We start from the raw sequence: 15,473 nt of genomic DNA on the forward strand, positions 1-15,473 counted from the left end.
GTTCCCTCTCTCGCTGTGTCTCTGTCTATCAAATAAATAAATAAAATCTTAAAAAAAAATAATGGTTTACCAATCTGTCATTAAAAACAATTTTCTAAAATAATATATAGGTATAAAAATAACTTTACCTTTTGTGCATAAATTCATTGGCGGGTTTTACCTGAAGGAAAAATACTGAAATGAGAAATTAAGGTTTTGGTCCAAATATAATCCACAGTATATTCATTATAATAGTACACATCAAAATTCTCAGTACTTCATAATTGAGAAATATTATAAAAATTAGCAGACATAAGTTTCTTAAAATAGATATGAGCACTGAAATTGGTATCTATAGTATCATTTAAGTTCTAAATTTTGAGATAAATACAAATTATGTCTATGTTGACATAATTTATAATTTGTATTATCATATTGTTCTTTTGTCTTATTTTTAGAGGTTATGTTTGTAAAATGAATTGACATACTTAGATTTTGTCACCTGAGTTATATGAAAAGCAAAATACTATAAAAATTGTATGTATGTGTGTGTGTTTATTTCCATTTATCAACAGCATAAATTTTTCAGACTAGCCCTTAGAATTCACGATGAAATAATTATCTCAGGATTTCTATTTCTTCTTGGATAATTCTTGAAATATTATGTTTTTTAAATCATCTGCCATCTCATTTTGAAATGAGATAAATTATTACAAGAGGATGGCAAAGATTTTATAATTCTTTTTAATTTTTTTTCTATTGTTAATTTACTCTCCACTCCAGTCATGTGTGTTGGTGTTTTGTCATTCCTTTCTATTGCTTTTTAAGGCACACTATTAGTGAAAGTACTGAAGTAAAAAAAAAAAAAAAGTAAAAAACTACGTGTTGACAAATTCTAGAGTATTTCACAAAAATAAGTTTTAGTTTTATTCTGTAGTTATTTGAGTGTGTTCCCTCAGGTTGCATTTTGCAAGTGAATTCCTAAAAGGAATAATTGAAGGAATAATCTCAGCTAATAACAGTATTTTTTTCAGGAATAGGAATTCATTTTACCACATATAATTATTTATTAAGGATTGTGTTTATTACACAGAGATTGAGGTCAGAAAAACTGAGCTCAGGGATTTGTTGTTTTTCTTAATTTTAGATGTTTGGTCACACATTACATGTATATACTTATTGAGGATAATTGAAGATGACATTTTTCAAATCCGTGAAGTTCAAAGATACTGAAGCTTTGAAATCTTAAATACTGTTACTATTTTTATTCCTTTCTCTTACTATATTTTTCATCACTGTTATCATTTTTTTCTTTTCAGTGTTAAAAATTTTACCAGACGCCATGTGATAGTGTACTGCCAATATTTGAGACAATGATAAGGATGATTATTTGATAGGAAAAATTTAGTTTCTCCTTTACATGGATTACTTTAACTGGAAGAAGTAAATAATAAAAGGGAAGTAGAAAATACATTTTTTCTTTCTGTCTTTCCTCAGGCTTTTCCTTCAGGAGTTTCTCGGCTCCCTCCTCTTCCACGTTACCCACCCTCCTTATTCCCTACTTCCTCTGCGGCTCGTCATCCAGTCACATCCGGGTTCCTTAGCGTGGTTAAATTGGTTGCGCAGTTGTTCTCAGCGGTCAGATGAGCTGGTGGTCGCTTAGCGGAGGGTTGAGGCGAGCCGTTAGGTGAGCTGGAGATAAAAAAGGTGAGGAATTCGGGGTTTTAGGGACGAAAGACAAATTTATACCTCAGGAAAAATAGCCAGTGCTATATCATGTCTTATAAATTGATAAATTGTGGTAATTCAGACTTTGATTTTTCTCTCAGGCGTTTTCAGTGTATCTTAAGAACACATTATGTAAGTTAAAAATATATGTGCATAGAATATCTAGAGGAGTTAGGTGTCTTTTTATTGGAAAGTACGTTTTCGGTTTTCATTCGCTCGGCAATGTGTTCCTGCAGCCGCCGTGGAAAGTCCGTGAAGTTCTCGAGTTTTGTTCGTGAATGGTGGGGAGATGAGTTAAAAATGCATGGATGTTAGTTTGAGACGGAATGTGCGACTATAGAGAACCCTATAGTCGGGCTGAGAAGCTTTTTTAATGACCTGATGTACATGTTTTGTTGTTTTAACTTGGCTTTTCTCGGTTGTATTATGGCGCGTCCTCGCGGATTGTTTGTCGGATATATAGCCAGCGCGACATTTTGATTCATGTGGAATTTTTTTTCTTGTAACGAGTTTTCTCTCTGAATGCGGGGGTAACTGAAAAATATATGCACACTATTTAACCGCTGTGAGTACAAACTTCTACTTTACTGATCAGATACCAAATATTGATTCACCTCACAGGATTCTCAAATTTTTAGCATCCGGTAAAAATCTCACAACTGCTTTAGCCAATGTTTGCTAAAGTCTTTTCTCTCTATGTAATCGCGGCTTAAATTCCGTTAACGAAGGTTTTAATTCGTACCTTAATTTTATGACTTAGCATTTTAAAAATCTTTTGAGAGAGACATTACTATAAGGAAAGACTATTTGATATGTGACCAAGATAAATGGAAAGAGGGGCGAGGGGAAACTAAATAAAATTAACGTATTTATGTGCACTTAAGAAAACTTAAAATGTTAACTTAGATACAGAAATGCATTTTTTTTTTTTTTGGTTTTAAAAATAATCCACACTATGGGCACCTAGGTGGCTCAGTTGGTTAAGCGCCTCCCTTCGGCTCAGGTACTGTGATGGAGTCCCCCGTGGAGCTCCTAACTCAGCGGGGAGCCTGCTTCTCCCTCTCTTGCTTCCCCTGCTTGTGTTTCTTTTCTTCCCTGCCCTCTCTCTCTCAAATAAAATAAAATAAATAGTAAAGTCTTTAAAAAAATCCACACTATTTTTTAAAAGCGAAGCCTGCATACTGCACCCAAGGTTTTATCAGATGTCTGTAGATAGTGGAGCATTTTTCTTGTTAAGCCACTGCACATTTTGCTCTTTAGGTTACAAATTCCATTTCTTTCTAAGGGGGGAGGGACAGAGGGAAAGGAGGAGAGAATCTTAAGCATGTTGAGGGGAGATAGTTGCGGGAGGAAGCGGAGGGATGAGCCTCGATGCCAGAACCTGAGATCATGACTTGAGGGAAAATACAGAGTCGGCTGCTTAAGCGACTGAACTGCCCAGGCATTCATTTTAAGTTTTTATTTATTTTTGAGTAATCTCTACACCCAGTGTGGGGCTGGAACTCATGACTCTGACATCAAGAGTACATGCTCTAGAGGCGCCTAGGTGGCGCAGTCGTTAAGCATCTGCCTTCATCTCAGCTCATGATCCCAGGGTCCTGGTTCGACCCCCGCATCCGGCTCCTGGCTGGGCGAGAAGCCTGCCTCTCCCTCTCCCACTCCCCCTGTGTTCCCTTTCTTGCTCTGTCTCTGTCAAATAATTAAGTAAAATCTTTTTTTTTTCGAGTGTAACATGCTCTATTGACTGAGACAAGCAGACACCCAAGTTTCATTTTAAGAAACAAAACAGAGCTTATGTACGGTATTTCACCTAAATTTCACATACACTGATAAAATACAACTTTTTGGCTTATAATTTATTTTTTGCAATGTGTATATGTTTTCAAGCATTTAACAGCAAAATGTTAGAAGCAGATACACCTGGGAAGCTGTTTATAGGAGGCCTCAGTATCGAGACTAATGAAAAGACTCTTGAAGCAGTATTTGCGAAATATGGTCACATAGTGGAAGGTAAATTTTGAAACCAACATCTAGGTAAATGTTCAAAGTAAATTATATTAAATATATATAATTGAACAGCTAAGCTAAAATTATTTTCTGTTTTTGAAACTTTCTTGAGCACCTTTTTTTAATATATTAGTATTTGTGTTATATATCGGGATAGCATAATAGCAATGAATGAAAGGGTACACCTACAAGTCTCTTACTATTGGGAAGGGGAAAAAGGAAGAGCAAATAAATAAAATATGTATATTGTGGAGGTAGGCTTTTGAAAAGGGATAAGATAGGCTAACTGTAGAGTTCCTCACTGTTAATTTTTAGCAACTCATAATGATGTAAAATGTAAAGATTTTAAAATAACTTGCAAATTTTTTTTACTGTTCTATCCAGGATATCAGTTAAGTTAAAAAGGACTTCAAAAAATCATCCAAGGATGGATTGGTAATTTTCAAAATATTAAGAAGGTTCACTTTTATGTAACATCCAATTAAATTTTTATATGCACTACAGTTCTTCTGATGAAGGATCGGGAAACAAATAAGTCCAGAGGCTTTGATTTTATTACATTTGAGAGCCCTGCTGATGCTACACATGCTGCCAAAGATATGAATTGGAAGGTAAGAGAGTCTCTTAAAAATTTTCCAGCTCTGTTGTTCATTGAATAGTATTTTTAGATTGTTTTTATTTTTCTAGTATTTTACGACACATAATGCATATGCCAAAATTCTTTAGTTGTCACCCTTCTTTTTGTTACATGAATACTGGAGAGCGTGGTTGGAAGGAGTGAAATGAACATTAGCTTTAGCGGTGTATGTTAATGTATTTCTATGTTAGTATTCCAGGATTTAAAATTGAAAAAAAAAAAAAAAACACCTGCACAAAATAATACAACAGAAAAAGCTATTGAAATTCATGGAAGTGTTTCTGTAGCATAAAAGCTTAGGAAGACAAATAGGAAAGATTAATTCCTGTTTTTTGGGGAAAACAATTCTTGAAAATGTTAATACTTGAGCAGAAACTTTACATTCATACAGGCATTCAATTCTTGAGGAAAAAAAATAATAATGAGTAAACTGTTGATGTGGTGATCAAAATAATTATCTGGTCACCTGCACCTAATCTTGCTCTTCTTTCTTTAGTAAGTTTTTATTCAGTTACCAGTATTTTTTGTAAATTTGGTACGTGATTATTTTATTATAGTGGTTGAGGGTTTATTTTGATCCAGATTTTAACGTACTAATGAATAAAGCAGATACTCTTTTTCTTTCTGGACCTTAAAATCCAGTAGTTACGTGTCTTCTATATACTTTTAAGTTTTTCAGTGATTCTGTTAAAATACTGAATACTTCATCGCACTCCAGGTCACTCCATTCTAGAATTTTTGGTTTCTTCATTTCTTAGATTATCCTAATCTGTTTTATGGCTTTATTATTCTTTAAGCTATTCCCAGTATTTTTTGGACTGGTCAAGACCTGGGTCAGCCCTAGCATTTTCAGCTTCAAAAACTCAAATTGCATATTTACTCCAAAATTTTATCTCTTATCTGTAGGTAGTATCTTTTTATACTCATAATACTATAAATTAAGTTCATTTTATAAACTTTTCAGTTATTTTATTTTTTAATTTATTTTATTTTTATTGTATTGATTACGTTCATTTTTAAATTATTAGCAGGACTTCTTAAGTTCACAGTGTGGAATACATATGTTAGTTTTCTTTTTTCCCTTGTAGATTGGTTTCTGGTACAAAGCAGGCTATCACTACATACTGACCTTTTTTTACTTTGCTTTTATATTTTATGATTGTTAGCATGTAGAAGTTGGATTTGGCTGAGGTTTTTGTGTTGTGTACAGAGGTAAATTATTTAAAGCAATTGATGATTCTTTTGTGTTCTGGTTTTTAAGAACAAGGCCGTGAGTTTGTATAGACTTTATTTCTAATTTTTTTCAGCAGACGTTTTGTTGAGTGCTTAGGTATTAGCCTTTGATAAAGCAACTGAGTGATGGCTGTAAATCAAAGTACCTGTTTTCTTGTATTTGAGGATGAAAGATAAGAACTCTTTAAATAAGAATTAATATGGTTAGTACAAGAACTTTGATAAGAAATAAAGTTAGTAATCTAGTTAGAACTTGTACGGGTAGTGGACAGTGTTTTTATCCATGAAGATCAAGAGGTGTTAGCTGAATCCTGCGTTTTATAAAGGAAGCAGCCATGAATAACTTTGCAGGAAATATTTTGGACCCAGAAATACCGAATGAGTCCCTGGTGTGGGGACTGCTATTTGTGGCTATTTCTATTGGCCTAGGGCCCATACCTACCAGAAGTCTTGGTAGGAATTTAGGATTTAAGACTCTTTTCTGTATGTAACACAAAATGACCAGAATGTTTTATGTGGGATAATTATTAAAAGTTATGTTATTAAAAATCGTGTTGGCCCCTGTGAAAGATAAACAATTCTGAAATTTTCGGGAAGTTAAGAAATTTAATTTGAAAAATGAGAATAAGTACTATATTAAAAAGTTGTTTTCTAGGAACATGTTTAAAGCAAAGCTGGGTAAGAACAGAGTATGGCAAAACATTAAAGACCAAATAAATGTTCTATTAAAAGAGAAAAAGCAAAGAAAGTTAATATAACTACGGTAAATACAGCTGCAATCATATTAGGATTATTTCCTTTTAATTTTTAGCAGAACAGATACCAAAAAGTTGTACAGAATATAAACAATCATTTTGAATAAGTAATAGTAACTTTTTTTCTAAATGACAGTACACATTGTTTTATATACCTTCGGGACACTGGAAAATTTAAATGCTAGAAATCCAAAAATAAAGTGAGTTATACATTAGAAAATGTATATTTTCATGAAATGTGAGAGCTCTTCTTTTTGATGCTGGATTGTATTTCAAGAAGTTTTAATAATACAGTTGTATTGGATGACTTAATGGAAGGCAATTATTAGTTAAATGTCTCATATTTGGCAGGTGAAGGACCTGGTCATTATTTTCTTATTTGAACTTGATTTTAGTTTCAGTAATGAGTAGATTTGTAAAATTTGTTACATTGGTGTAATGTTACCGATATTCTACTTAATGTCTTTAGTCTTTGGATGGAAAAACAATTAAAGTGGATCAAGCCAACAAACTATCTTTTGAAAGTGGTGGAAGATGGAAGCCACCACCTCATCCAAGAAACGGAGGCCATCCAAGAAGTGTGAGATGTGGAAGAGGAGGAAGTGGAGGAGCAAGAGGGCGTTCCTCATGTGGAGGACACTTGGGTAATGTTTTAAAATATAAGGATGGAACACTGGAAAACAGTAAGTTTGAATGTATGGAAATACATCAGTATTTATTTACATCTTTTATGAGCATAATAAACTAAGATTCATTAGATGAGGAATTAACAATCATAATTGAAATACTACTCTTTTTTAATGATGAAAACATGACACTTTATTGCTATATTTGTCTTCAGCCATTCAGACAAAACATGGCCTCACAAATTTGGTTTCTCAGTTTTGTTATCATTGTATTTATTGCCATTTGCCAAGACCTAACTGATGAGTTGAAAATTTACAATAATTATCCAGACCAATAATTTATGATTTTTACAAAAGGATAATTTAGAGAAATTCCTGCCTTAGAAATGTATACCTAATCATTTAAAATCAATGTATTCATTTAACTGAATGTAATGCTTCCTTTGAAAATTTGTTTATTAGATGATTTTTTCAGATTATTTATATTTCCATAGATATTTCCTTTACAGTGTTATTTTATCACATTTTTTCTTTTTTCTTTCCTTTTTTCTTTTTATTATGTTATTTTCTAAAGGCTAAGGAATTATAGTTCTAAAATGCTTGAAATAGTGTGCAAAAATATAACCTTGCAGTGAAATGGCATAAATTTCAAACTAAATTCAGACTGCAGGATTTGTTTTCCATATATGTTTGTGCAAACATCAATGCGAAGGTTTTCTGCCTTGGTCTCTTGTTAGTGAAACTTGCATTTGGGGAAATATCTAGAGCTTTCTTTAGATTTTGGAGGATGTCTTTACTCAGAGAAAGGTTAAAAGCCACTGCTACACAAATACGAATTTATCTTTGTTGTGTGTGTTGGAGGGAGAATGAGTCATTGAAAATGCTATTTATGAACTTTTCAGAGAAGACTTTTTACTCAGTATGAAATGGGGTCACTTCCTGTTTGTTGAATAAACTTTGTTCCTTCTGTTAACCGGTCCTTAAAAATCAAACGTTTAGATTCTGTTCTTGAAAATCAGTGTGATATTTAGGAAATTGTCTCCTAAAGTAGAATTGTAAGATTTGTCCCATTTATTTTAATTTTTTTAAGATTTTGTTTCATTTATTTGAAACAGAGAGACACAGCGAGAGAGGGAACACAAGCAGGGGTAGTGGGGGAGGGAGAAGCAGGCTCCTTGCTGAGCAGGGAGCCCTGTGCGGGGTTCGATCCCAGGACCCTGGGACCATGACCTGAGCCGAAGGCAGACACTTAAGGACTGAGCCACCTAGGCGCCTCAGATTTGTCCCATTTAGAAGCAATTTTGTTTTATTCACGAAGCTGATACTGAAAAAATTTTACCTATTTCTGCCGTGTATAAGAATACTCATTTTTTTAACCTATGACAATACCAAGGAATGGGAATATATCTAAACGTTTTTCTAGTTTAGAAAAGTAAAATGATTTTTAATGATTTAATATGCATTTCTTAAAATACCAGTAAAATTGAACATAACATAAATTTTTGTTGACTATTAAGTGCATTGTAAGAATTGTATATGTTAACACTTTCAGGTAATGAGTTTTTGATGTATCTTCTCCTTTAGATTTTTAAAAATATTTTGATTTGTGCCTATGTATTATATGATTTTAAAGTAGATTTCTTCACATGAGGATTACTTGAGCAATTATTTTTTTTTAAAGATTTTATTTATTTATTTGAGAGAGAGAGAGAACGAGAGATAGAGAGCACGAGAGGTAAGAGGGTCAGAGGGAGAAGCAGACTCCCTGCTGAGCAGGGAGCCCGATGTGGGACTCGATCCTGGGACTCCAGGATCATGACCTGAGCCGAAGGCAGTCGCTTAACCAACTGAGCCACCCAGGCGCCCACTTGAGCAATTATTTACCATTTTTCCCCACCCCTTCAGTTTTTCCCAAATGTGTCTCATTAATGTGAATATAAAATGCTTCTTGAGTTTTTCTAGGTTTTCCAAAATAACTTTCACAATAAGCCTTTGATTTGTATTTATGTATATCATGTAAGAAAACTAGGTTATTTATACAAATCTGAATCCTTAAGACCATAACATTGTTTAGTAAAGATTTTTAAACAATGAACCTTCATCATTTAAAAAATGTCGATTGTACTTTCCTAAAAAGATTTCATTTAAACACAGATGTTGGAGAATGTACTCTTAACCTCAACGTGAGTTCTTCCAAGGGACGCTTTCCAGTTAAAAGAGGCCCATCTTCAAGAAGTGGAGGTCCTCCTCCTAAAAGATCTGCTCCTTCTGCTCCCGGGCGTAGCAACAGAGGAATTGGAGGAAGAGGTAATGCTGTGAATCCTTCTGAATGAAAATCATCTATTTTAAGAAGTTGATTTCAAGAAGCGCAATGGAAAATAAAGTATATGGGTGTATTTATGGATCACTACTTATTTTTGGTTAGGATCTAATTCTTCAGCTTCTAATTATAGGTGTAGTAGGTGATTAACAAACAGTGGGGAAAAGCATTCCTATTAAGTCTACATTTGTTGTAGAACCCCTCTTCATTTTTTAAAGTTCCTGGTATAACATGCTTTGGTCAGCAGGTTTTTTGTTTGTTTGTTTGTTTTTTGCATGATTTCAAGATCAAGATATTCTTGAAAATCACAATGTCCTATGAGAATATTTTGATGTGTAGCGTAGCTGTGTATTTTGATCACCGGGTTTATTAGTCATTAATTAGTTTATAAACAATAAATGCAACTTGCCATATTGTTTTTTCTTTCTGTGTTTGGACCATGATGGTGCTTTACTAAAAAGATCTGATTTAAATGCAGATGATGATGGATACACACTTAATCTCAGCATGAGTTCTTTGAAAGTATGTGCGCTAGTGATGTCCTAATCTAAAACTTACTAGAAAGTTCAGTTTTAAAATCATAATTATGTGCAAGGCATTCTTTTCATTTTGTGAGAATACTAAGAAATATATAAATACATGTGAGATACATTCTTTACTTCCAAGAATTCTCTCATTAGGAAGGAAATATCTAATATTAAGTATTCATGATAAAGAAATAGAAAATATTTTGTTATCTAGATGAACAGAGATCACTGTGGGTTTTGGTTATTTAAACAAGGCTTGATAGACTTAATAAAATTTAATAAATAAATAGACTTATAAACTTTAAATAATCTAAATTGGAAATCATAGGAGTGCATATATTTATGAAGCTATTGTAATTTAGTTATGTCATATGTGGAAGATAAAAGTTCACCACCAAGTTTGATGGAGAGATGATTTAAACTGTAAGATAACAATCCTTAGGGAACTGAAAATACTTGAGAGAATTTAAAGAACGCAAGAGGTGAGTAGCATCAAATATAAGAACAGATAACTTTGAGAAGGTGTAAGATCTTGGATTGAACAGAGTAGGAATCAAGAGGGTAAAGAACGTCTTAGTGAAGAAATAAACACTATATCTTCAGATTTAGAGAATGAAAACTTCAGTTCTTTTAATTCGACATTGCTCTTTAAATCTTATGGTAGAAGTTGACATTATCAAATTTACCTTTCACAAAGCTAAGTGTAATTTGCTGTTGTCTTAAATACAGAAGAAGCCTACACGTTTCCAATGAAAGAATTAGGAGAAAAAAAATTGGAGGGTGAGGGCTTAATTCTAGGAACTAGGAATAATTTACTTAGCATGTGAAGATAACATTACATATGGGAGAAAGTTGCATATCTAGGAAGGGGTACATTACTTTCCCAAATTACCTCTTAAACAGTATTGCTAATAAAACACTAGACATCATCACTGCCATCATTACAAAACTAAGCCACTTGGTATGATAAATTAGAAAATATATGTAAAGAATTTGGCATCTAATGCCCGAAGGAAAGATAACATTGTTGGTGTGAGTGGGGTGAATTGAAATCAATACTTTTTTTTAGCAGAAAAAAGATACCTATGTATTTCCGTTAGTAAACAGTTTGAAGGTTTTGCATGTTAATACTCATGAACAGTATGAAGATAAAAAGAAATAAAGGAAAGAATAATATCTTTCAGCTGGAGCAGTTTTAATGACTGAATGATTCACTCTATGTGAATTTCTTGTTTAAGCTTTTTGAGAAACACTGGCCATGAAGGAACAGTGGAATATAGAAAGCCATGGGAAATATTTAGGTGATACCAGGAACATTTGGAATTAAAGGAAAACAGCATTGTAAATGAGCAGAGTGGTAGAGAAAGCAGGGTAGGTACATCATGTATACAAGGTACTAGAAGTTTTGCAGTTGGGGGCAGTAAATAGAAAATGATGACAATAATGAAAGCAGGAAGAGGCACAGTTCGTTTCATGCAGCAGAGAGATTGTTTTAAGAAAAAAGAAAACGGCGCCTGGGTGGCTCGGATGGTTAAGCGTCTGCCTTCGGCTCAGGTCATGATGCCAGGGTCCTGGGATCGAGTCCCTCATCGGGCTCCCTGCTCCTTGGGAGCCTGCTTCTCCCTCTGCTTCTCTCTCTCTCTATGTCTCTCATGAATAAATAAAATCTTTAAAAAAAAACAAGGATGTATAAAATAAACATGTTTAATTAGAATGAGGTGGCTGTATAGAAGACAAAGGAAAGTGATGAATAATGGGGTAATTATTACGTTAAAGTGACTTACAAATCCCTTTGCTGTGTTAATACTTGTAACAATAAGGAAGTATTCTTGATAGTGATTCTTGATGGTGTTCGCATGTATACAAGGGTAAAAGACAAAATATACAGGGAATCTTGAAACTTACAAAAGTTATGAAAAGACATAAGGTAAATGGGAAAAAAGTTTGACACTAAATTGTGATAGCTTAATAAGTACTGTGATCTTTGGGGAGCAATTGAAACATTTTAACTAGCATGGGACGTCACTGCCAGCCTATTGAATATGGAAAAGAATAGATTGGCTGCAGTGGGACCATTATAATGGAGAGTATATTGAACAGCTCAAGCATGTCTAATGGACTCGGAAGTAACCTGGACAAGGGATGGACTTAGTAAGACATTGACAAATAGAGAAGAAAAGCTGACAAGTGAAAGTAAAGAGGCAGATTGAATCATTGAATTGGTGGAAGTAGCTACTGAAATTGTTTATGTTTAGAAGTTTTTTTTTTACATACTGATGGTAATTTAAGATTATGCAAAATTTACATAGGGAGGGAAGATACCAGAAGATGAGACATTCAGGAATATGTAAAAAGCAGACAAAAATAATCATAAATAGTATCTTAAGGGAGAAATCTTTAAGAATTGTGGAAAGAAATCTGTGTTTTGAATTTTTCTTTTTTATAAAAGTTATTGAGATACTTACTTAAGAATTTTTAAATTAAAGGGCCACCATCACATGGGAGAGAGAATTATAGAGGTCCTTCACGCAGAGCGCCAGTGTCTTCCCGGAGAGATGACTATATTTCACCAAGAGGTGATGGTTACAATACCAAAGATAGGTAAAGGAAAACAAAGTATATAAACTGTTAAGTTATAGTGGATTTTTGTTTTTGTGGAAGTGAAATTCACTAACAAAATTAAATATTTTAAGGTTAATAATTCAGTAACAGTACATTTACAGTGTTAAACAACTACTATCTTTATGTAGTACCAAAACACTGTTATCATCCACAGATAACCCTTAATGTTACCTCTACCTGCTTCCAAGGCCTCACAAACACCAATCTGTGTTCTGTCTCTGGATTTACCTATTCTGCATAGATTATACTAATGGAATCAAACCGTTTTAACTTTTTGTGTCTGGCTTCTTTAGCACAAATGTTTGCAAGAAACATGCATTGTAGCGTGAATTCTTACTATGGATTTTTTTATGGGTTTTTATATTCCTTTGTATATGCAATTAACAGTCTGGGATATTTCCACCATATTATGTTGTGAACATTGATCTGCAAATATTTAAATACCTGTTTTCAGTTCTTTGGGGCATATACTTAGGTGTGGAATTTTTGGGTCCTATTGTAATTCTGTAATTTCTTAAGGAACCACCAGCCTTTCCCACAAGAACTGCACTTATTATACATTTTTATTATCAATATACAGATTCTGATTTCTTTACATTACTAACATTTAATATTTTCTGTTTTTTTTTAAATTATAGCCAATATAATAGGTGGGTGAAGCAGTGACTAGTTTGTGTTTTGATTTGAATTTTACCTAATGACTGATTGAGCATCTGTTCACGTACTTGTTGGCCATTTGTGTATCTTCTTTATAGAAAAGCGTATTCAAGTCTGCCTGTTGAAAAAAGACTTTTTATTGTCAGAGTTTTTTATATATATTTTGGATATAAGAAACTGCACTTTTAAAATTTGCTGCTTTATTTGAGTTATTCGAGCAGAGATTATCCAAGTTCCCGAGACACCAAGAATTATGCTCCACCATCTACAGACTATGCATACCGTTACTATGGCCATTCGCGTTCTCGGGATGAACATTACTCTAGAGGATATAGGTACTATGAAAATTTAAATTTTTATCAAATAGCTGTTTACACTTCTTGTTACATTAATGCCTATTTTTTTTAAATTTAGTGATCGTGATGGCTATGGTGGTGGTCGTGATAGAGATTATTCTGAACCTTCAAGTGGAGACTCTTACAGAGAATCATATGAGAGTTATGGTAAGAGTACAGTTGTGGGGCACCTGGGTGGCTCAGTTGGTTAAGCGACTGCCTTCGGCTCAGGTCATGATCCTGGAGTCCCGGGATCAAGTCCCACATCGGGCTCCCTGCTCAGCGGAGGGTCTGCTGCTCCCTCTGACCCTCTTCCCTCTCATGCTCTCTGTCTCTCATTCTCTCTCTCTCTCAAATAAATAATATCTTTAATAAAAAAAAAATTTAAAAAGTTCAGTTGTTACTTAAAACTCATGCAATTAGATTTTACAAGCCAGATTGTTGAGTATATAATGTTACTTCTAATTCTAAAGGCATAACCACAGTATGGCCTTTTATTAGTTCGAAGATCTTTGAATTACTTTTTTAATAGGCCATTTAAACTAACAGGTTACTTTTAATGGTAAATTGGCAGTCTCATCAAATTGGCATCTTATCAAAATCATTTTAACATTTTTAACTAACAAGGGAGAGTGTTTAACAGTATGGAATATAAGAAAAATATGAAGGTCATAATTTCAGCCCATTTTCAGAAACTGACAGCACATTTACTTCAAATTATTTAACATAAAACATGCATGTTACATTTACATTTCCTTTTAAATTAATAAAAACATATTTCTTCCAAATACAGTACTTAAATTAGGTTCATGGAGTAACGATGCCACAAAAATTGTAATGTAGTTAGTTTTTTTACTTGATCATTGACCTTACAGGTAGCTCCCGTGGTGCACAGCCTGCACGTGGGCCCCCTCTGACGTATGGTCGAAGCAGTCGCTATGATTATAGCAGCACACGTGATGGATATTGTGGAGGTCGGGAAAGTTACTCAAGCAGCCGGAGTGATCTCTACATAAGTCGTGAGCATGGTGGCAGACAAGAACGAGGCTTCCCACCCTCTATGGATAGGGTGTACCCTTCTCATGAGTCATATGATAGCTCAAGTTGTGGGGCTTCCGGAGGAGGTCATGGGGGAAACCGATCTGAAAGAGGAGACCGTAGCAGATATTAAAAAGTTCTGTACCAATTTTTTGTCAAAGAGGAAATTTAACTACTTTTTTTCTGTTACTATAGAATTAATGAAAAATGTTATTTAATGGGGAAAGGCATATGTTAAGTTGCCCTCCATGAATTTTTGGATAAGATGGGTAAGATAAAAAAGTATACAAAGTAATTTCATGATTGCTAATGTAATTGATGAAAACTAGATAAGTTGCTTGAATGTAATGTCTGCATTGTTAAAATTTTTGGAGTAAAAATTTCCATGAAATGGGATTTCTTGTCTAATTTTATTATTGGGTTAAAAAAGTGAAAGCAAAAGAAAAATCAGGAAACCAAATTTCTGTGGAAGGTGAATTGCACTGTTTCCCTAAAATTTCCTTTTTATGTCTGAATATAAGCATACAATATAAAGCAGTATGGTACTTCTGCACAGGAAGCTGTGCCTATTTTCCACTTGGGCATACTAAGCCAATTAATGTGTTGTTGTTTGTAAACATAAATGTATAAAAGGTTTACAAAATCTCCAAAAGGGCTACAAAAGATTGCGTTTGCCTCATTACTCTAAAGTCCTCCTAAAAGAGTGGTGTTAGTTAAAAGAAAAATTAGATATAGGAGGATACAAAAGTTTAAGAAATAAATTAAGCATCTATTTTCTTAACCAGATTAAAGCACCAAATGACCAGAGTGGGAATAATGGTAATGAAAACAGTTTTCCACCTAGATCAAAACTTGAACCAGTTAACTTTACAGAGTATTAAGATACAATGAAATAAGTGCTCCTAGATTTAAAAATATTGGTAAACGAAAATATTGATAAACAGATTTTTATCTTTGGAATTACTCATTAACTCTGTCTTGGACTATTTGAAAATGTAACTCAAAGGCT

The 15,473-nt window shown here is 33.6% G+C and overlaps 1 protein-coding gene across 3 annotated transcripts; it reads left to right on the forward strand.

Moving 5' to 3' along the window:
* Positions 1-1,563: 1,563 nt before the first annotated feature.
* LOC118356608 (RNA-binding motif protein, X chromosome-like) lies at positions 1,564-15,121 on the forward strand. Of its 3 annotated transcripts, none has more exons than XM_035725860.1 (8): positions 1,564-1,686; positions 4,219-4,325; positions 6,809-7,022; positions 9,120-9,272; positions 12,299-12,413; positions 13,313-13,426; positions 13,506-13,594; positions 14,302-15,121. In XM_035725860.1, the coding sequence occupies exons 2-8, from the start codon at positions 4,227-4,229 to the stop codon at positions 14,595-14,597; spliced, it is 1,080 nt and encodes a 359-aa protein (XP_035581753.1). In that variant the 5' UTR covers positions 1,564-1,686; positions 4,219-4,226; the 3' UTR covers positions 14,598-15,121. The 3 variants fall into 3 exon arrangements, with proteins under 3 accessions (XP_035581753.1, XP_035581754.1, XP_035581752.1); XM_035725861.1 differs by having other exon boundaries at positions 6,809-6,983; positions 13,301-13,426; positions 14,302-15,118; XM_035725859.1 differs by having other exon boundaries at positions 13,301-13,426; positions 14,302-15,117.
* The last annotated feature ends 352 nt before the right edge of the window (positions 15,122-15,473 follow it).

This window comes from Zalophus californianus, chromosome Y (genome assembly GCF_009762305.2).
Source record: "Zalophus californianus isolate mZalCal1 chromosome Y, mZalCal1.pri.v2, whole genome shotgun sequence".
Taxonomy (NCBI): domain Eukaryota; kingdom Metazoa; phylum Chordata; class Mammalia; order Carnivora; family Otariidae; genus Zalophus; species Zalophus californianus.